General features: G+C 34.3%; 1 protein-coding gene across 2 annotated transcripts in view; it reads left to right on the top strand.

The window, feature by feature from the left end:
* EDIL3 (EGF like repeats and discoidin domains 3) overlaps window positions 1–24,290 on the top strand; it is a 416,894-nt gene that overhangs the window by 133,530 nt on the left and 259,074 nt on the right. The window contains exon 3 of one of the 2 annotated variants that reach the window (XM_045497260.1): window positions 15,739–15,768. The exons of the other annotated variant lie outside the window; for it this stretch is intronic. Within the exon in view, the coding sequence (XP_045353216.1) occupies window positions 15,739–15,768 (30 nt within the window). The remainder of the gene's footprint in view (window positions 1–15,738; window positions 15,769–24,290) is intronic. 2 annotated transcript variants of the gene reach the window in all.

The following is a 24,290-nucleotide window of genomic DNA, read 5'->3' as shown; positions in this document are numbered from 1 at the left end:
TGATTATAATAGAAAAGAAAATGAAAAAAGTAATTATCTCTAGGTTGAGTTGTTGAATGCCATTATCAGGAAGAAAAGTAAACAGCATGTACACTGTTTTTTTCTTGGATAAAGCCATCTATACTTAAGAATTTATAATTTACATAGAATTTATAATTTACATAGAATTTACATAGAATAGAAATTTTATAATTTACATAGAATTTATAATTTACATAATTTACATAGAAATTATTATTTACATATAATTTACATAGAATTTTCTTTATTAAAGAAATACTGAAGAAAATTTAGGAAATATAAGTTAATAGAAACCAAAAGTATTATAATCTTAAGTCATATACACTCTTATTCTTTTTTTCTATCATTTACCTTTGTTTCTATAGCCATATACAGCCTTGTAAAGAATGATAGCAATTTAACTTGACTCCTGTTATACAACTATGCACATGCATGTTTATGTGTATACATATAGATGCATAAAACTTATACTATCCATAGATAGTTCATATTCTTTAGTGATCACTTTTGTGTTTTTCTTTTCACTTAGGATGTAATATCTTTCCATTTCTTTAAAAATTATTCCCTGACATTGTACAAAATATCTGGTTAACATACCATCATTTACCATCATTTATTCAACCAGCCTGTATTTTTCGATGTTTAAGTTGTATGCAAATTGGCTCTATTATAAACATTGGCTCTATTGATAAACAGTCTTAAATTTTGTGAACATTCACCATTGTCTCCTTAGACTAAATTCTTAGTTAAGGAGACTAACTTAACTAAGTTAGTTAGTTAAGGAGACTAACTTGGTTCGGAGGAGTTATTTAAGAAAAATTTTAATGTTGTAAGATTGTGTAGGAAACACTAAATGCTTTATCATGATGGATTTATAATGAAAAGAAAACTTAGTGGGCTTATATCTACTTAATCATAATAATGAAGATTTGGGATCATTTGATTTGTAGAGGAAAGTAGAGGAGAAAATATAAGATATGTTATATTTACATATATAAAATATAAGAGGAGAAAAATATACTTGGAGAACAAAGAGATTATCTCATCAAATATAGTTTTAAAATAACATATAAAGACTGCATTCCCTTTCATTTTCCACTTAAACAATTATTATGTAAGGCTACCAATTATTTTAAAAGGAACCACTATAAACACATCTTAATATCTAATTTGGTTGACAAAAGCTATGAGGAAAGAGCTGTTCTCTAAAATTCAGACCAGTAAGAGAGGGTATAGGCAGAAAAGTCTTCAATAATGGCTCTAGAGCTTGTAGAGTACAGAGCTAACTTAAGATAACAGGATTAGAAAAAGCCTAACAGGGTTAGATAAAGGTAGGAAGTGGGGAAATGATTAATATTACTCTAATGGAAACGAAAAGTCTATTGGTTGAATGGTAGAGTGTTTGCTCTCATCTGCCCTCTTACCATTAGGTGAAGATAGAAGGAAGAGTAAGAAATGAAGCATTAAATATTCATTGCAAAGAAGTGTCTTGATAGGTTGAAATTTATTTCTTAGAACTACTAGAAATCCTGTAGTATTTAATACTGGTAAATTAGATAAGCTAACTACTCCTAAATCTTACTGAGATCTACTGTGTGCTAAAATCATGATATTTGTTGTGAGGGATTACTAGAGTAAAGCATAGTGGTTACTAGAAGAAATAGAAGGCATGAAATCTTTTCTTAAGGAGCTTCAAGTAGATGTCATTGTTTGTGAAGATTTATTTGGCCACAGTCCCTGAAGCCATAGGAATGTTGGGTGACACTTGAAGGTAACTTTGTACTTTAAGGCAGTTGGTCTAAATCAAAGTATTCATGTGGAGACAGATTCTATAATGCATATTATCTAAAATACAGTGACAACACATAATTTTTAAATGAGTCATAAAATGAGTGAGAATTTGGGCAGAATCCTTTTCAGAATATATTAAATTTTTCCCTTTGAAAGTATAAAACTCACCAAATTATGATTTAAAATGGGCAACAATCAATATTTATTGTTCTCTTTATTTTATTTTAATCAAGGCTTGGGAAATAAAATAGGGAGGACACAATTTTGTTTCTATCTCAGCAAAAGATAGAGCAAGTCTTAGGATATTTTCTTAAGAACTAACCCTTGGAAAAGACAGCAAATTTCAAATAAGAATTGGCAACTTCTTTTCATGGCATGTTGTAAATCTCCATAATGTCTTTGTCTGGTAAGATTTTAATTGAGAAATCAGAAGCCAAGTGCTTTATCCAAATCATAGAGAGCAATTGGGTATAGGACTTGTTACTGTTACTCACTGACGTAGTAGCCACAAACATTTTCAACAAGATAGACGTCAGTTGTGTCATTTAAGTTCTCTTTCAATCAAAGGCTTTGGCTGCCCCAGGAAATGGATAAATCAAGGTGCATCATAGAACATGCTCTGACCTTTAAGGTCAGCATCTATTAATTATTCGATTATGGAAGTCAAGCTATATTATTCTTCACAATGATGTCCTGACCCCAAACTTCTGTGCTAAGGCTCACCTCCCAACCAGGCATACTAGCTATTAGGCCATCACATCATGAACATTGAAGGGGGTGGGCAGATAGTCTTTTTATGCAGTTTACCAATCACCATAATGCCAAGGACATTTTTTTTCTTCATCCTCTTCCTTTTAATAATGTCTTTTATTTTTAGAATACTCTATTCATTAAAATGCTAATATACATATTATTCTTGTTATAACCTTGAAATAAACAGTTGAGCTAATACCATTCTCAGTGTTAAATAGGAAAGTGATAATGTGATAAATGTAATGACTCTACCAAGGTCATAGATTTCTCCTCAACGGCAGGCAGAACAGGTGTTAAACCTGAAGTTTTGTCCCATGGACTCTCCACAGTCCTCTACATTCAAATTAAACTGTGCCTGTTACACATATGGGGATGGATGCTTTGAACAATGAGAGAAACTGGAGATGTAATAATAATAACAATAACAACAACAACAACAACAACAACAATAATAGTACCTTTACTTACAGTGTTTGTCACAGGCTGAGCATGCTTCCTTGGAATGTTGTAGGAACACATTCTTTAAAGGATTGCATCATGCTACAGTGGTTAAAAACTGAATTCAATCCTGGCTCTTCTATTTACTATCTCTGTTACTTTGGGCAAGTTGCTTAACCTCTCGATACCTTAGTTTCTTATCTGTAAAATTGGGGTAATAATAGGACAAACTTTGAAGGGTTTTGTTCAAATCATATGAGTTAATATATGGAAGGGTCTTGGAACAGTGCCTAGCTTATAAGAAGAGGTATACGAGGAGTTATAAAATAAATAAATATATATATAGACATTTCAGAAGCTATATGCAGAAATCAGACTTCTAAGTTCCTGAATATTCTTCCATCATTTTAGTCATTAATAACATTATTTAAATGTCCAATAAATCCTGATCTATTATTTTTATGTCAGGATTTTTTTTCTGCTTGTGCTTGAATATGCAAACTGGTGGCAATTTACCTGTCAGCTTTTAATTTTTCAAAAATTTCTTTCCTTCAAGATATAATTTGACAAATCACCTCACTTGGAATGGGGAAAAGAGAACCCAATGTTTTATTATTTGAAAATTATGAGTAATGTAAGTAATGCTTGCATAATTAGGAATCAGCCTTTTAGGACTATAGCTTTCCTTATGCTCATAGCAAATAACTTATGAATTGATTTTTCTTTATAAGAGTACAAAATAGGCATCTGTAAGGACATAATAAATACCAAGATGAAATTTATGGTACCATATTAATATTAGGTTCTTAGATGTGATAGATCAACAGTAAGCTCTTTTTGGCTTTGCATAAAGATTGAATCACAGAGTAGAAAAAACCACTAGTATCTTTCATTTAACAAATATAATTGAGCATCTTTTAAAAGCTCTTCCTGACCTCCCGAGGCTAATCTCCCCTTTGTCTGTGATCCCTAAATAAAGAACTTGCTCTCGAGATACTTAAGTTTGGGAAAGGATTATAAAACACACACACCAGTAGCTATTACATAATGCAGTAAATAATCATCATAAGATGAGGACGAAGTGCAATAGATATCAAGAGAAGGAAAGGTTACTTCGAGTCCCAGGGATCAGATTTGACAGCTAAAATAGCTTTTAAAATGGGCTGGTATGGAAGTGTAGTTCATCAGCAATGTTATTAGATGAGAACATTTTAAGCAAAATGCAAGATGATAAACACAAAGATGAGAAACTTGAGAACATTTTGGAAGAATTAGAATTAGTTGTTGCCCAGATTATTTGGTGATTTTAGGGATGTTTGGGAGCCAGACCAAGAAGGCAGTTCGGACCTATATTATTATGTAGGACCTCTAGACATCCTCTCAAACTATTCTCATTATATAATTTTCAATGTTATTAACAAAATTATGCCAGGAATATGATTCTATGGTCTCTTTTGATAATATATTATTGAAACATACAACATACATACACACACACACACACCAACACAAAACACTTTACTGAACAGTATTTGAGGTAATTTTTAACTACTACCTCAGGCTTTTCTTTTATGGATTAAATTGTACTACTTTTTACTATTACATTTTTATTCTACTTCCAAGGTCTTTTTTTTTTTTTTTCATTTCATTAATTATTGTGATTGTTTTCAGTTAGACTGGGTCTGGTAGATAGTTGATTTGGAAAATGCTGAGTGTAGCTTATTTACTGAAATTAGTGCTAATATCTAACCTAGAATTTATCACCAGAAATTAATTGCTGGAGGAAACACACTATAAAGGTCTAAAGACAGTTTCCAGAAGAGTACTTCTGTGACTATAAATGTCAGCTGATTTGTGGAAAATACAGTGAGAAACCACAAAATATTTATATTCATCTGGATGAATACCTAGTGCCAGATACAAGGAAACTATTTCTTTTTTTTTAATTTTTTTTATTATTTTTTTTAATATATGAAATTTATTGTCAAATTTGTTTCCATACAACACCCAGTGCTCATCCCAAAAGGTGCCCTCCTCAATACCCATCACCCACCCTCCCCTCCCTCCCACCCCCCATCAACCCTCAGTTTGTTCTCAGTTTTTAACAGTCTCTAAGGAAACTATTTCAATAAAGACAAGTGTTTGGTTTTCTTGGCTGTGGACTTAATCAACTATATATGAAATACATGCAAATGAGATTCTTTGTTAGAAAGAAATAAGAGATTGGAAGAATACCTTTAAGTCTAATTCAAAATTTTGTAATTTTTTTCCTATTGCTAAAATACATTTAACATTGATGCTAAGCCAGTCATATTCTCCCTTGATCCCTTCCTGAAATATGACTCCCTTTATTTTATGTCTTCCTGCCCCCTGCCTTTTTTTTTTTTTTTTCTGCCCAGTCTTTCTCTTACACAGGAAGAAGATAAGATTAGTAGTCCCTAATATTCTGGTAATTGGTATAAGGTGGGGCTGAAAGAAGAAGGGACAGGAAATTAATTCTTTACTCTTTTAGTAGCTAATACAATGTTGTGTTATTAGTTGTAACATAGCAGCCTAAAGAAAGCAGGTAATAAGGCCATTGTATTTTGTCCTAGTCAGATGTCATCTGGAGATCTAATTCTTGTTGCTGTATTTCAAAATACCTTGACAAATCTGAATTTATCAGAAGAAGGTTAAAAAAATGATGACCAAGGTGTAGGCCATGATATATGAAATTAAGTAGAGATGTTTATCTCAGTTAAGAAGAGAATTATGGGGGATATGATAGCTGTCTTCAGATATTTGAATGGCTGTTATGTCAGAGAAAGTGCCACATTATTCCATTGTTTCCCGGAGGCTAGCTCTGGGAGAGCGATGTGACATATTTCTTTGTGAGGTTATAAATTCCCTGCCACTAGAAGTTTTGAAGGAATAGTTAGATTTTTAGTTGGCAGCTTTGACTAAGTGACTTTTTAGTTTGGTTTGGATGTAAAATTTTGTTTTTTCAAAGTTGCGTATATTTTGTCTGGTGAATAGCCTATCTCCTTGGCTGTTTTTTGTTTTTGTTTTTTTTTTCCATTTGGTAGAGTAAAAATTAATAGTATGCATTCACAACTTGAAAATAACCTCAAAGATAGGAAGAGTGGGGCTTGGGCCCTCCCTAAATAGCCCTGTACCTTTATTCAATTTCCTTTTCTTAAAGTTAGACCTGTCGACTTTTTTTCTCAGTTGAGTTATTTAAAGACATTTCAATTAAGGAACAATTTGGCCTAGGGAGACCAGTTTTGCAGATAGGGAAATCACATTGTCAATGTCATTTGATTAATGCCTGAATGCGATATACTGACCCTTTTTCTTTAAAGAAGGTCCTAATGATTCTGAAAAGAAAGCATTTAATTTTACCTTCTTTTGTAACAGGCAAGAGGAAACACAATCCTCTTAAGCAGTCATTAACTGACTACAGAATGTCAGTGGCACATAGGTTAGTTGAGTTCTATATAGCCAAGCCGAAGCCGTGCTTTATCTCTTAAAGTTAGTGTCCTTGGGATGAGTTCACACTACATGAAAACAATAATTCCCCTAGACCAAAGAGAAACATAAATCTGCCAGAGATATCTGAGCTCTCTTCAAATTAGACCTGCCCACTGTTCCCCCGCCTTCATCTTTTGATATCTTTTCAAAAGATATTTTAATTAAGCCAAGTATGTGGAACTATATTTTGAGAACTCATTTCAAAGCCATCATAAAATTTCTGAATTCCTCTTTGTAATATAGGCAGTGAAAAAGGAATGATATTTTGTTAAAAGGTTTCACAAATTTCTAAAGTAGTAAAATGTCATTTTTGAAATAGATGTAACATATTAAATATTTTCTTGTGCACACACAAAGACAAATCATATGCCAGGATTTTGTAATATAATAGTTACAAGTCTGTCTTCAAATGGCCACCATTTATTTTTCTTAAAACATTGAGTTTTTATATTACTTAATATAAGACTATAATACTCAATGCTCAACCCTAAGGCTGAATCTGTCCAAGCACAGAGCTCAGCCATTTCTTTGTCTCTCTGCCTTGTACTACTTTGATAAGGGACCCTGAAAGATCTACGTGGTCATCGTTAATGGTAACTCTATTGTGAGAGTAACTCTCACAGGAAGAAGGCACAAATATCTGGGGCCTTCTGGTGGCTCTGTCAGTTAAGCCTCCAACTTCACCTCAGGTCACGACTTCATGGTCTGAGTTCTAGCCCCACGTCAGGCTCTGTGCTGATAGCTTAGAGCCTGGAGCCTGCTTCACATTCTGTGCCTCCCTCTTCCTGCCCCTCCCCCACCCACACTCTGTCTCTCTTTCCCAAAAAATAAACATTAACAATTTAAAAAAAAAGGCACAAATATCATACTATCCAATATATTTAAGAAGCATGTCACTGTAGATAGGCTGATGGCATAAAAAAGGATTATTTAAAAGCCTTATTTATAAAAAGTGAGTATTTTATATTGTGCATAGTATTATGAGCTCCTATTTATTTAATGAAATGTGGTCATTTATTTTGTTTCATGTTTCTATCACTATTCAAATGGAGTCTGATTATTCATTGCAATATTATTTGTGAGAGAGATACCCCTTAATCCATTGAAATATCATTCAGTAGAGTTAAATAAATTATGATATATCCTTAAAGTAAAACATTATTAAATACTGTCTATAGTCACTGAGTATATTGACATAGAAAACTACGTGCAAATACTAGTGTAAAAAGCAAGTTGTAGAACAGCACGTGTTTTATAATCCTCTTTTTATTTATATTATAAATAAATATATGTATTCATATGTATATGAATTTTGCTTAAAAATTCAGTTTATGGTGAGTTTTTAATTGGTAATTTAGATGATTTAATAAATATACTTCTAATTCCTAATTCAAACCTTAACCCATTTGGACAAGGTTTTTTTTGTTTGTTTTGTTCTGTTTTGTTTTGTTTTTTTGCCAACCCCCTAATCAGAAAATCTCTTCTGACATTAACATTTTATGTGCAATGATTCTGTGGTTTCCTTAAGTGGATGCTGTCACTAAGATTTGTGTCAATATTGCTGGTCTATCCGGGACCTTTTAGTTTTTTGTTCTTTTGGTTTTAACAGATTTGCTTTTTGGATTAGCGCATTTGTCCAGACTTATGGAAATGACTTGAGGTTGAAGTGAGCAGTTTCCCACACATAAATAAAACAGAAATCCATAGAACATGAGCCTGATGGTTTCAGCTTCTTTCTGTCAGTTGCTGTGAAGCAAAATAGTATGGGTGCTGTGACCATCTGAATGTCACATATGATGTGCAGGTAACCTTCACTGCATGGCTTTCCTAGTCACATTACAGAGCATTCTCATTGCAGAATCATTTTCTCTCTCCTATATTAAACTTTCAAAAAGGTTATGAATTAATTTTATTGGAAGTTGATAAATCTGAGCAATCATATACATATTAACTGCTAATCTAATTGATCCCTTTCAAGTTTCTTCTCTCCATTTATCCATGAATTTTCTTAGGATACCTTAGATTTAATTACCAACCCTTACTTTACGTGACTCAGAATACTGTAAAAACAGCCGTTATATTCACTTACTGGACTTAAGTTTCTCATCTCTAAACTTAGATAGCTTTCCAAAAATATTTGCTCAGTACCAATTATGTGCACTATACAAAATTAAAACATAACTGTTGGCCTAAAAGAAGTATAGTAGATAATGTCCAGCTTGCGAACAAGACTGTAAAATATTGCCATTTTGTTTCAAGCCAGCTTTAGGTTATAGTTTAAAAGTCAGTGAGGCATGAAAGGGGACAACTACACAAATATGGAGACTAAAATAAATACTAAAGAATTAAGGATGGTGAGATGTGAATTGAGTCTACAGGGATGAGATGAATTTGGTTAGGGAGGGAGGATAAATGGAATAAACAAAGGATATTTGAGGACAATTGAATAGATACAGGAGATAGTGAATTATATTCCTTTGTAATGTCGAATCACCTAAAGATCTTTAGTACTTCCTTTAAGTAGGACCATGTATCCTAATTATGTCCCCAACGTCTCTTTAGTACACATTGGGAGATGAGTCATATTACTTCCCAGTTTCCCAATACTCTGGTTTAGTTTTATAAATTGTGTACTTTTTTAACTCAGTGGTGAAAAAATGAAACTAAAGCTTCCATTCATTTTTTTATTATTTTTCCCATTTGTACCTCTTTCTAAAATGAGAAAATTGCAAATGCACTGCTAATTGCTATTAACATGATAAACTGTATAAGTAGCTTGTGAAACCCATGTGAGCTATATTACTACTAAACATAGAAAGTGCATTTCGTGATGGTATTTTAATGAATCTATTTAATTAATAAGCTGTAGTTTGATGCTTTTTTGAGTTAGTTTAAAATCACAGATTTGTTTTTTCATGAGATGATCAGATGGTCATTACAGTAACCATTGTCTTTTTAATTATTATTCTTTTTCTCTCCTGCCCCAAGAAAGTAAATCTGATTTATTTAACTGTATATAACTATATAAGTTAGTATATATAGATCTATATAACTAAAACACAAATGAAGATGTAAGGCTTTCTCTTTGTAAGTCTAGTAAGGTAGCTTAATGAAACATCTGAATTTTATTGAGCAACACAGAGGAGTATATTAAATATTTATCCATGTTTTCTTTCTTTTGACAAATATTTCTTGAACTTACAACATTGTAGACGCTATTTGAAAACTACAGTTAATGGTAAGCAAAACAGTCACATCCCTGACCTCATGAAACTCCTAGTCTAATGGAAGAGACTAATAAACATATAAATATATAAATATATACTTACATACTAACTGCATGTATACATACTTCTATGTACTCTATATTATTAACTATACTCAATAGATGCCGTTCTCCAAATTTAGCATCGAAATCAAATTGCACATGAAAGACTGATAGAATAGAGAAGACTTTGTAATTCTCTGAACACTTTCAATGCAAACACAAACACATTGTCTGTTGTTTCTCATTGTGACTGAAATATTCTGCAGTTCTGAGAGTGTAGAAACAACCAAATCATTTGCTGTCTGAAGTTTTTGGCCAGGAGAGAATAACATTCCTCTTCGTATTTTCACACAGAAGTTGATAATGGCAACCTGTAAGTCCTGAGGCATGTTCTCATTGGGCCATAGGCAAATAAATAAATAAATAAATAAATAAATAAATAAAATAATAATAAATAAAGAATAAAAGAAAAAACATATAAACCAAAACCTATCTCTGAAAACATCTCTGAATACTTCCAGAAACAACTCTACAACCTATTTAAATGATTGAGTTCATAGATTTGAAATGATAATTTACTCTTCTTTGCATTAATAATCATGCATACACACACACATTCACATTTATAGCATTAAACATCTGAGCAAGCATGAATAATCATACATAAATATAGTTGTTATTTTTACATCAGTGCAGTTGAATAGAATCTAAAACATTGTCAGAGTGTAAGAATATATATTTCTTATTTCTTTGATTATGGAAATAATGAATTACAGTGATAATTGCAAACTTGAAGAACATATTTGGTACATAATTAATGAGATTTATCATATAGCAAACAAAATGATCCATAAGTCAATATGAATTAAGTAATATCCATATACAAAATAGATTATAATATGCTAAGAATTGTATTTTATTTCTTTCATAATGAGCTATTTGTATTTGAGGGTTGAGCCACACTGGGTATAGAATTGTTTCTGGGGGCACCTGGGTGGCTCAGTTGGTTAAGTATCTAATTCTTGGTTTCGGCTCAGGTCATGATCTCGTCATTTGTGAGATCAAGCCCCACATTAAGCTCTGTGCTGATGGTGTAGAGACTGCTTGGAATTCTTCCCTCCCTTGCTGCGCATCTCTCATGCTTGCTCACCCTCTCTCAAAATAAAAAAAAGGAAAAAAAAAAGAAATTAAATTAATTAATTAAATTTAAAAAAGAATTATTTTTGAATGGATGGAAATTCCATGTTATAAAAGTTTACTTAAAACACCCAAAGATAAGGGACGCCCGGGTGGCTCAGTCAGTTAAGCGTCCTACTTTGGCTTAAGCCATGACTCTTGGTCTGTGAGTTCAAGCCCTGCCTCGGGCTCTATGCTGACAGCTCAGAGCCTGGAGCCTGCTTCAGATTCTTCATCTCCCTCTCTCTCTGCTCCTCCCCTGCTCCCACTCTGTCTCTCTAAATTAATTAATTAATTAATTAATTAATTAATGACACTCAAGGATAAGGCCAACAAAAAACAGGAGACATAAGAATGTTGATACCATGTAGAGAGACTAAAGCCTATCCAGTGAAGAAGTATGTGTGTTTTGATATCATATGCGTATCAGGGTAATACACAGCCTGTCGGGTTTGGGTAGTTATTGTCCTTGACATTGGGTCCTGTGGAACAAAGGACAAAAGGAGGGAAGAAGGGAGGAAAGAAGGAAGTACACAGGTTGCCTTCTTCTCCCAAGTACTAACCCAGTTCATGAGCATGTACACTGCCAAACCATCCTGAAAAAACAGAGACCAACTTCAAAATTAGAGTAGGTTTATCATATCAAAAAATGGGGCGGTGAGCTCTGTGGAACCATTTGGTGCTGAGAGCCCAGCTGCCCTCTGAAAGCACCACCCAAGACTGTATGTACTTTCCATCTCACTGCCTCAGAGGTAGTTAATTCCCTATCTCTTCTAATGTATTTTAAATGGGAACAACAGAACAGGTTACAGTTGTGCAGAATGCCACTTAGTTGCAAATAGAGAGAACTCAACTAAAACTAGATAAACAATAAAGTAGGAGTATTTTTCCTCAGAACTGAAAGTCCAGATTTGGGTAAGGATATGATTTAGTGCCTGAACCATATCATCAGTAAATTTCATTCTATTTTTCCATTCCGCCTTTGAGCAGGTTTGGCTTCTTTACAAGGCTGACTCCCATTATGGTTACAAAATGTCTGCCTGCTTACTTTTGGGGCCATAGATTTCCTGTCTGTATCTAAAGGAAAGAAGGAGAGAGGGTTATTTCCAGATGCTTTCCCAGAAGATTGAGGAAGCCTCCCTTCCAAGAGCCTCACCTCACCCAAACACATACAAACTTGACCTTACACATCATTATCCCCAAATGGGTCATATACTTACCTAGACGAATAATGGTGGCCAGGAAAATGGAAAAGGTTTACTTAGTTATGACATACAAACTTCCCCTCTAAATCCACAGAAGAAGTCCTCTTCCCCCAAAGTATTGATGTAGATACCCAAATAAATCTGAAGATGATACAAGAGAAAGAGCATTGAAAGCTGATGAAACAACCCTAGTACACATTGCAAAGGGTTTCCTATAAGCCTGCTAATTTACTGCTTCAGTTCCGACAACTGAACCCATGGCTCTTTCCTACTGCAGCAAACTTTGATGGGTAGAGCTGTCATTTCAACATTTAGCGTTTATAATAGTCACCTGCTGCACTTTTTAAAAATGCAGAAACTTGAGGAGCGCCTGGTTGGCTCAGTCGGTTAAGGGTCTGACTTTGGCTCAGGTCATGATCTTGTGGTTAGTAGTGAGTTTGAGCCTCGCGTCATGCTCTATACTGACAGCTCAGAGCCTGGAGCCTGCTTCACATTCTGTGTCTCCCTCTCTCTGCCCCTCCCCCACTCACGCTCTGTCTCTCTGTCTCTGTCTCTGTCTCTCTCTCTCTCTCTCTCTGTCTCTCTCAAAAGTAAGTAAATATTAAAGAAATACATTTTAAAAATGCAGAAACCTGAACTAACACCCAAATTCAAATTCAGTAGATCTGGAACATTTTAAGGAACACCCAAGGTGATCCTTTTATGGGCAATGAGAAGATCACACAGCTAAGTTCTCTACATCAGATACATATTTTTAGTGTCTCTTTTTTCCACTGTCACCATAATTTTCGTACATCCTTCTGCATTGTGCCAGGCAGAGCAATACAGAGTTACTTGTTTACTTTTGTTTTGCTTGGTGCATGTGGTTTTAATTTCCAGGGTTAAAGGAATTGCATGTGACAAAGACATGTATTTTTTTTGATTTGCTGATTTCATGAATTCTAAGAAGCAAATAGGATGAGTGAAAATAATTTGGGTAGCATGACATTATCTTCTGTGGTAATCATTTCATCTGAATCTCACTAATTAAGCCACTAATGTCCACTTTGAGAATTATTTGTACTTTTGGAGCTCTAGCTGCCTCCCATTACTAGTTCACCATGTTTTGTCTGGATGCCTACACACAAAACATCTTTGCCAGAGAGAACTATGACAGTGAATTGATACTAATACTAACCCTTGTGTATACACCTGTGTGTGTGTGTGTTTATGTGTGTGTTTTAATATAGTATGAGTGTTGGTTAGTGACATCTTTATATTATGAGGAACCACTGTTATGGAGATATTGCATAGAAATAGAATTCAAGGCAGACTTGTGTATCTGCTGACTCTAACATGGTTAATCTGTTACAAAGATGTTTTTAGGTATTACAAGTTTACGTGGAGTTTAGTGCACTGCTTAGCCCAGAGGCTTTGGTTTTAAGACATTCTAATTGCCATGTCTTCTATAAATTTGGAATTGTCTTTGCTTCAGTGCTGGCTAGTTCTTTCCTAAAATGTCTTGCTTATCCATCTATAATGGAGGGATAAAATCTTAGCATTTCTAATCTCTCTTCCTTAGGCATCACATGCTTAGGATATTTTAACTGCATGCTTGGGATCTCACCTCCTGCATCTATCCCTGGGTTGTAAGAGACACAAAGAAGTTTCCCAGTCCCTTCATCCAGCTTTTTTCTCCCTTATACTTCTTTCTGAGTAAGATTATCAGATATCTAGCCAGTCTTCATTCCATGAGCCTTTTCCCCCTTTTCCCTCTCTCTCTTAGTGGATACTCAATCAACACCTTGGGAGACAGGCATAGTGGACAGAGTTTGGTTTGAAAGCCACACTGACATGAACTCAAATTCAAATTGACCTTAGACTAATTGCTCAGTCACTCTGAACCTCTGGATCTTCATCTATCAAATATGAGTCATTTTCATGTCATCATAGCTTTATAGAGTTCACACACATAAAGTGGCCAGCCTTGAATGCTTTTATTTCCCCACTTTGAATTTCTAGACGTATACCAACAATGACCATCTAAGTCAGCACTTCTACAAGACTTTATGGTATTTTCCTAAAAGGGAATTCCTGGAAGCCACTGAAAGTTTTCCTCTTTGAACATGTTATGTTAGATTTTGGACATAATAAAGCAACAAACGGCTTTTTAAATATTTACGTTCTCCACCCCATGCATGCCAACTCTGTTTGCTCTCTCTGTTCCTTTATGTGCCAAGGAGACAAGCCAAACAGTGAGAGGAAAATACTGTCAGGACACAAAGTAACCTTGTCTAAGGTGTACTCTGTGCAGATGGAAACTTAACGGAAAAGAGTGGAAACTGCTCCCTGGTTACACAGTGATACCTTGATTAACGAATCACTTGGGAACAAAGCTCCTTTATAAGCAATTCAGTTGAGTAAATTTTTATGTTAAAACTTCATGAATCAATTGAAATAGCACTGGCTGGTGTCATATAATTCAACGGTAATATTCAGAGTGAACTGAACTTGTGCACAGAGCAGAAATGCCTCCTAACAGAGTGTGTCTGTTGGTGTGATGGTGGAGGGGTGGATTCTAGGCAAACTTGTGAAACAGTTGCAGAAAAACTCTTGTTTTCACTCTTGCAACCACTGTGCTCCATCCTCCACATACGTGTAATAGTAGGTTCTTACCCTTGGAGTCTGCTCTTAAAAATTCCTCCCTTTTAAAACAGGAATCAGAATGATCACACTTTGAGTTATGGTTCATGTTACCTTATATCGATGTTATTTCGCGATGTCTCAAACCTGGCTACAAGGTGGTACCATTGAAAGAAGTTCTGACTTCATTGGTTTGAGGTGGGGCCCAGAGTTTGACTTTCTAATATAGATTCGCGGTTGTGAGCCACTGCTTTAGCATAAAACTGTATTTTCATACTGTAGCCTCTCCTTTTATAATATCCATGTTTATCCTTGTCTGGGCTGTAGAACACGTGTGTCAAACCACACAGGGTCACCCTTCACAATGCCGGTTCTTGTGTGTGAATCACTGCTTCTGAATTTTGAAGCATGTGGGACCTGTGAGTTCAGTGTGTTTGTATGTAACCCCTATCTTATTTATAACTTCTACTTCATGGAGCAAAATTGTAATGCATTTTAATTTCTCTTTGCTAATAGAAAATTCCCACAAAGTGGTGATGGTGGGGTATTCATATGTTATTTACAATTTATATTTTCAAATAATATTATTTATGATAATTATAATTTCCAATAAAACTAAATAAAGTCAGTCTTATTTGCAGAAAGGAAGGGAAAGCAAGTTCAGACAACTGAGTGGTCTTTTCTAATAAATATGTATCTTTGAAGATAAAAGTGTATAAATGTTCCTTTAATGTAAACTCTCATTAACTTGTCATTATCCAGTTATCTCATGACAGATTTCTAATGTATTCACAAAATTACAAATCAGGAGCTTGTAGTCTTTGTTTGAAAATGCAAAGTATATTTATGTTCAATTTCAATCTCTCTCTCTCTCTCTCTCTCTCTCTCTCTCTTTCCCCAACCTCACCCCACCCCACCCTCTCCCTGTCCTCGTCTTTTTTCCTCTTATCATAGCATCAGATGAAGAAGAGCCAACGTCAGCAGGTAAAGTTCCTTTTGTTGCTAAGATTATTTCTATGTAATTTAATGCTGTTAACAATAGTCCCTTCACCCTTTGAAGTGTATTTTTTCTCAGATTTCAACCAGGAAACTAGCACAGTTTTATTTACTGACGTTTTTTAATTTCTTGGACCCATTATACCACCCCAGATTAAATGATGTTAGTTATAAGCTTTAAATTCAAAGAGAAAGAATTGAAAATGAACTGTCACAGAGGGAAACATAATGTAAAATATCACATCAACATTAAAGAATAAGGAAAATGGAAGACACCTGGGTGGTTCAGTTGGTTGAGCGCCCGACTTCAGCTCAGGTCATGATCTCATGGTTCCTGAGTCCAAGCCCCATATTGGGCTCACTGCTGTGAGCCTGTCAGCATAGAGCACCCTCAAGATCCCCTGTCCCCCTCTCTTTGCCCCTCTCCCACTTGTGCTTTCCCAAAAATAAATACTAAATAAAAAAGAATAAGGAAAATGAGAAAATAAAAATATTAAGAAAAATGTCAAAAAATAATAAAATGAGGAGAAAAACTAAAATGATAAAATGCAGAAAAATAATAAAATGAGAATAAAAAAAGAGGAAAATGATAAAAAAGTACTTTCAGAAATATGATCTTCCCTGATAGAATCGTGCATTATCAAATATATAACTGGCACTGAACATGTTATTCATTTAAGTTTAAGGGTAAAAACCACATTGTTGCCTCAAACACTCACTTTATTTAAAACCAAATTTTTACAGTTATAAATTAATGATACTGAAATCTGGCATCATAACTCTGCTGGTCATCTAGTTAATCAGTATTAATCAAGCACAGGCTCAGGTTTGAAGTAGTTACTCCTTCATAGTAACTTCTATGTAACTATAGTACTTCAGAGTAACTACTGTGAAGAATACTAATGGTAGAGAAGGCATTGTGTTTCCAACTTGGTTCCAGGACAATGGGATGGATCAAAGAGAAATGCCAGGAGCCTAAAGACCAGGCACATTTGTAGGGATAAAGTAGGCAGCACAGCTCTTGTGATTACCAATAAATAAAAGGCCCCGGCTAGCCAATCAGCAGTATCAGGAAAAAGGAGTCAATGTCCTGAGATGCAGGGGTTAGAGACTGGTCAGAAGAGGAAAACCAGACCCCAGCACTAGATTCCTTCTTAGGCAAGTAACTGAGGAAAGCAGTTGGGCCTGAGAGACAAGAGCAGAAAATGGTCACTGAAACCAATGGACAAGAGGCAACTTAGTTTTATAGGAAGGTGGCGGGGAGCTAGCCCAATTATTGGAACTTAGGTACAAGGTAGGGCCATTTTGATTCATAGACATAATTTATTTCAACTAGTATGAGACTTCCTGATTTCTACCTTCCTCCAAAAGTGGCTGGGTGGGCATTTTTACCTTTAAGAGTAAAATCAGAAGATCAAAAATTCAATGGAAGGAAATGGAATAGACATCTAACAAATACCTTTGATAAACCCCGAGGATACTGTATTGTATGATACTCTTTATGATTATACTTCTCTTAAGAATGGAATCACAGAATTAGATAAACTCTCAGTTATTCCATTTTCATATTATCATTCGTTTGCAGTCTGATTTGGATAAGAACTCCCTATCATTGTCTCCCAGTCTGGTCAGTATTGCGTAGCCTCTTTTTAGGAGCAACCTAATCACATGACTCAATAGCAAACTCATCTGTTGATATGACTCCTCTGCTGATAGGAGTCTTTTTCCTAGTTTCTGACTTCTTTTTGCCCTACTTGAGGCATTAGTGTTTACAGGGTTGCCCAGAGACTGCATTTGTCAGCGTTAGTTTTCTCTTTGTATCAGTCCTCACTAGCACCTATGCTTTCCTAGCCCACCCTAATTCCTCTTCCTTACTTCCCACTCCTTGCTCTTTTGCCTGCCAAACAATTTTGGCGCCATTGCAAAAGAATTATTAATTTTGTATGATGAAGATTAATTTTAGCCTAATGTAAATGATATTTAAGTATAATATAACTATTTCTTGGTGTAATTTCATTATTCTAAAGTTATTTTGATAATTTACCTACTAAGAAGGTCTTTTGGTAATTGCAACTGAATGTTTTTTCTCCAAATATTTATTTTACTTTAGAGTGATATGAACATCTTGGAGTTTAAATTATGGTTTAAAAATATTTTTGTCTTCAGATATGAGCAGATGTTTTTATAGTGATTTTAGCACAGACTTTTAGAATAGAACAAATGTACTCTTAAGGAATATTTTAACCAAATAATTTCACATACAGGTTAGCACTGAAAAAAATTTGTCGTTTAGGAAAGCAGGCACTCCTATATAAAAACTGCCAGTGGGAATTAAATGTTTTCCTTTTAATTTTATCGATGTATATAATAAAAAGAGTATTATTGTATAGTTGTATTAAAACTTTTGACAAAGTATTTATTATGAGATTTCTAAAAACTTGATTTTATAAGGAAAATGGGAAGTGGATTATGATTATTTTAGTCCTTTTTGGTACCATTTACTACAAGTTTTTTCAGCAGTTATTTTTCTTAAATGAATATTTATTATCTGTTTATGTGCCTTTTTCAGTAGTATTTATCAAAATATATCTTTTATTTAAAACTGTTAGTCATGGGGCGCCTGGGTGGCTCAGTTGGTTGAGCATCCGACTTCAGCTCAGGTCACGATCTCGCGGTCCGTGAGTTCGAGCCCCGCGTCAGGCTCTGGGCTGATGGCTCAGAGCCTGGAGCCTGCTTCCGATTCTGTGTCTCCCTCTCTCTCTGCCCCTCCCCCGTTCATGCTCTGTCTCTCTCTGTCTCAAAAATAAATAAAAAAAAAATAAAAAAAAATAAAACTGTTAGTCAGAATATATTTATTTCATATATGGTTAATAATTTTCTCTACTCTTATCTTCTTCTGTTAACAGAATTTATCTAGAATAATCTTTCCTAACCTCAGACTCATTTTATGGTCCTTTATTTTATATTTCTTTCCTGGTATTTCTTCATACTGCTTAAATTATCAATGAAATGCTATCTTTTATTTGGTCCCAAATTTTACCTGAATTAAACTTTTATATGTTCCCACATGCTATTTTTGATATCTTACTCCGACTCATATTCTTCTTTCAAATCAGATTCACAGCATAATTGGATAGTAACTCTTTCAAATACATTCTTTAATTTCTTTAAATTAAATATTTTTAATGTTTTTGTTAGGAGATCTGCTACTCCTCAAAATTCAGTATGAGAAGAAATAATAAAGTAAGTGGGGATGTTGCAGGTTCCTATTAGTTATGAATGTATGAATTATTAATTAAGAATAATTCTTATTTTAAGAAAATCTATACATGATCTATCAGTGTAGGTCCCTAGAAGATACTACTACTGAATGATACTATGTATTAAATGGTTGTTGGGGCGCCTGGGTGATTCATTCCATTGAGTGTCCAACTTTGACTCAGGCCATGATCTCAGTTCGTGAGTTTAAGCCCTGAATCGGACTCTGTGCTGACAGCTCAGAGCCTGCAGGGAGCCTGCTTCGGATTCTGTGTCTCCCTCTCTCTCTCTGCCCTTCCTCTGCTCACATTCTGTCTCTCTCAAAAATAAATAAACATTAAAAAAATGCCTGTGATGTCTGGATACTGTATAACAAATCTAAGTTATTTTTACCCCACAGGTACAAACAATTGTATTAATTATAATTCCATAATGTGACAAATTCTCATTGTTCAGAACTGTTTCTAAGGAGAATAATAGGTTTCTATCTTGAATAACATACAGTATGAAAAAAATCAGAAAGATAGATAATATAACTCAGAAAATGAATGAGATATTAGACAGTATTTTACTTACATTATAATGCTACAAAATGATAGAGGCTTTTCTCTTTACAATAGAGCCTATTTGAGCCTATATTCCCATATCATTCTGTTTATAATATTTTTATTCTTTATCCTGTTTTCAGTTATTTTTTTCAAATATCCCTAATTTCTCTTATTGGAACTTCTAAACTGCCACACACACAAAAAAGCAAGCACTTAAAATAACTACTTTTTTTGTGTTATTTTGTGGAGGGGGTGCATATTCCATCACATCTGCATTTCTCCTTATGGGGATATGTCCTGCTATTGAATGTAGAGCGTCTGCTTGCTAATCGTTCAGCTCCGAGTGTTCTGATGGGGTGTGTTGGTCTAGAGGAGCATGTATGGTAGCATCTGGGTTACTAGGGCAGCCTCACTGACACCTGTTTCAGGAACTATTGAAAGCTTTTATTTATCTTTGATGAATCTTATGTTCAGATATTTAAACATCTTATTTCAATGAGTATAAAGAAATCTATGAACTATACAGATAAAAATTTCTTCAAGCTAGGATGTATGCCAAGATTTAATTACAAACTAGTGAGATACATATTTTTAGAGTGGCCACACAGATTCTGTACCTTCAATGGAGTCACCTTTACAGGTGACACATGCAAGCCAATTATGTTGCTATTGCCCAGATAGTTTTTGGAAGCTCTCTTTTGAAATTTCCTTCAGAATCCTCTCATGACATTGGAACATAAATTATTTCTTTATAGTCTCAGAAGTGTGATACTATACTCATCAGACTTTGGCCTGATAAATGTGCATTCAAAAACAATGTTGGGGCGCCTGGGTGGCTCAGTCAGTTGGGTCATGACTTCGGCTCAGGTCATGATCTCACAGTTCGTGAGTTCCAGCCCCAAGTGCGTCGGGCTCTGTGCTGACAGCTCGGAGCCTGGAGCCTGCTTCGGATTCCTTGTCTCCTTCTATCTCTGCCCCTCCCCCACTTGTGCTCTGTCTCCCTCTGTCTCTCAAAAATAAATAAATGTAAAGAAAAATTAAAAAAAAAACAATTATTCACAAATATTAAGAATGTGTGTGTGTGTGTGTATCTGTGCAAGTGAAATACAGATCAGTTTATAACTTTGAAATGAAGTCAGTTTGCAACTTTTGAAAGGTGATACATAATATTTAGATTAAATTTCATAAAATAACACTCTTTAATAAAGTTAAGTCTGTGGCCGTTTCCCACTCTGTTGCACAAATCCAATTTTCATTTATCTTTTCTTTAAATTTCATAATCAGGAGAGGCTTTATAAACTGATTATACCAATACATTTGTCTGTGTCCTTTAAAATATTAAGACATCTACATTAGAAAATTGACTGCTACAAATGAGCTTATCTATATAAAATTTAATTTATTAACTATAAGGTATGTAAAATCAAGCTCATTCTCACATAAATTTCCTCATTCCTCTTAATTTATCTTGTCTTATTAGCTGTTATTTTAGCTCTCTACAACTACCATTTATTCTTCAAATTGATGAAGTAATTATAAGAATAACAACAGGGCCACAAATAAAAAACATTATTGAATGGGATCAAAATCAGTGAAAAAATGACACAGTGGAAATCTTGTAGCTATACAGTAGATCAGAAGCTAAAATTAAAACCACAACTTACTGTTTTTGTTCCTGTCACCTCAGAAACAGAGCTTAATTCTTTTTCTTCTCTTGCCTAAGGAGAGATTTTTAATTGCTTTGTCACTTTTTTGTAATATTAAAGAAGGGGACTAGGTTTGTGCTTGTATAAAAGTAGCTCTTAATACTGAACTAACTCATAATGACAAAAAATTATAATTAGAAAATATGGAATTTTCCATGAATGTAAAAGATAAAGTCTTTTTATCAGTCAGCTGTGTTAAACACTAAACTACAAAAGCCACACTGTTCTTTACACATTTGTAAAGTTAAAATTTCGTCATTTATTTAAATGCAAAACTCCATTTGTGGCCTATTAATATCTGATCCCACTCGGTAGTGATGATAAACATTGCTTCCTGGATACAGTAGTTTATAATAAACTTATTGTGATCTCTGTGATGCCCATCAGAGATGAAGAGTGTAGTGATGGGGCATGCCAGGGCATCATCATTTCCACTGGTTCCTTCTAAATATTTTAATATGTTTAATCTTTCTTTTTTAAAGTTTATTTATTTATTTGAAAGGTGGGGGTGAGGGGCAGAGAGAGAGGGAGAGAGAGAATCCCAAGCAGGCTCTGTGCTGTCAGTGCAGAGTCCGATGCGGGCCTCGATCTCACAAACTGTGAGATCATGACCTGAGCCGAACCAAGAGTCAGACGCTTAACTAACGGAGCCACCCAGGTGCCCCAGTATGTTTACTCTTTCAAAACATCAGTTTGGTCACTGAGGAAGTACACCCGAGAACACTAATTATCTACATACATAATAGAACACTGCCTAGCAGTGTAAGGATTTATAACTATGGTTTTATATATACAAATATGTATTTATGATTTGATACACAAACCATATGTATATGCTTATATAGATAAGCCATGTGTATGTATATATCTTTGTAGCTAAGCACAATACACAAGTGGTAACATTTTTCTCTAACTCTTGAAATATTCAGCTTTGGCCCTATGAAAGCTTTCCTGCTGTGTATGGTGAATTTTGTGATTTTTCTTAACTATGTTATAGATTTCTTTTAGATATCTTTCCTGTTTTCTTATGAAACATAATTCTGCATGGCTGACTATGCTCAATTATTCTACAACTCATACATTTTGAAAAGGAGTAATATCTTACCGTATTATTCTCTAATGAACAAGAGTTGCTTTTGCATTCTGATCTTAGCACTTTATTTCCTTGGGGTCTGAAATAGAGCTTCACATTCTCTTTTTTGTTCGCCTTATATTTGTTACAAATTTTATCCTTTTTTTATATGGACATATTTTCTCTCTAGTGCCTGGAGCAACTATACTAATTATTTTATCAAGTATATTCTTATTCATAAAGATATGCTAAGCAGGCTTAAATATTAAAAACATATATAAAAACCAAAAAGTTTATTGCTATGATCTCTAAAAACCAGAAGTCTTTACTTGCAGATTTTTAGTGGAATAAGGAATAAATTATTACTTCTAAAGATTTAGCTTTATCCAGTTTACTGAGGCATTAATGAAAAGACCAAATAAAGCTGCCTTTTTTTTTTTTGGTGAGACAAAACTTTCTTATTGATAGATGTGTGATAGTGATATTGAACTGGGAGGAAAAATTAGTTGTTATTTAATTCTCTGTTTTATGTGGATAGTATTTTTTTCTTGTTTTCACGAAGATAAACTTCTCTGTAGTATAAGATCATCATACCAGTAGAGAATTTGGGAGATTTTTTATTCCGTATCTTTTTCTTTAGACAAGTTTAAGAAGTAAGTTATCGAAAAGGCAAAATAATATATTTGTAAATCTGTGAATATAGATACAGTGACATAATTTATCATCTTTCCCCCAAAAATACAAATCTTGACTTGAAATAAAGTTAAAATATTGTCAAGAAATATGTAACAAAAATTCCTCATAGTATAACTTGAAGATATAATTTCTTCAATAGTATATGTTAATATCTAGCAATGCATGCATTCTAAAAACAGTTACTGTGTGACATGCTTTTGGTACATTCAATTCAATGTTACTTGAATAATATGAGATTTTATTAGCTCCCACAGAATTAATAATGAGTAGTCCAGTGATGCCACTAAAAATCTGAGTTTTGTTTTTCTTTCCCCATCTTTTTGTTCTGTCTTCTGTGGTATAAAATTTATCTTCATTTTCATACCGGTTTCCCTTGGGGTGGTGATAGGTCTGCCAAAAGCTACTGTGGCTGTATGTATCTTTATCCATGGTCCAGAGAAGACAAAGAAAACAAAAGTCCTGAGATCCACCCTGGCACACCTGGGTGGCCCACTTGGTTAAGCATCTGACTCTGAATCTTAGCATAGGTCTTGATCTTAGGGTCATGAGTTCAAGCTCCACCTTGGGCTCTACGCTGGGCTGGATACCTACTTAAAAAAAAAAAAAAAAAAAAAAAGACTGCTGAGATCCACTGTAATTGGACAGGCTTAGATCTCTTCTGCCATCCCTAAAACAACCAGCCAATCAAACCCTTCCCTTGGAGCATAAGGTTGATTTCTGCTTTCTGTTAGGATCAGGAGCTAAGGGGCAGATACATGAATAATAATCATGGTACTGTTTTGGAAGAGAAAGGTGGAAATACATACTAGGTTAATGATCAGGAAAGCCAATAAGAAGTAACCATTGTAATACCTCTTTGTCATTTTAAACTACTTGCTTAGTTTTTCTTTTACATTTTGGTATGTTTTTCAGGTTATTGTATAAAAACTCTTAGGAGAACTGCAAGCCCAATTGTTGAGAAATACACTTAGTACACATCTCAGTCATACTAAAGTCTGTATTCATATTTGCACTGTTATACATCATGACTTTTAAAATCTCAACTTCACTGTATACTTTATTTTTCTCTCATGTGCTTAAAAATGTATGCTTACCAAAACTGTGTATATCTATTATCTGTTTTGAACTTTCTATTTTGCTTTAATGATCTGTTTCTATAGAAACGCCTAAGTTTACTCAGCTCTAGTTCTTACATGCTACTGACATAATCTTCCTCTCTCACATTTCAAA

The sequence above is a fragment of the Leopardus geoffroyi genome, chromosome A1 (assembly GCF_018350155.1).
Source record: "Leopardus geoffroyi isolate Oge1 chromosome A1, O.geoffroyi_Oge1_pat1.0, whole genome shotgun sequence".
NCBI lineage: Eukaryota > Metazoa > Chordata > Mammalia > Carnivora > Felidae > Leopardus > Leopardus geoffroyi.
This window is presented reverse-complemented; position numbering and strand designations above follow the sequence as displayed.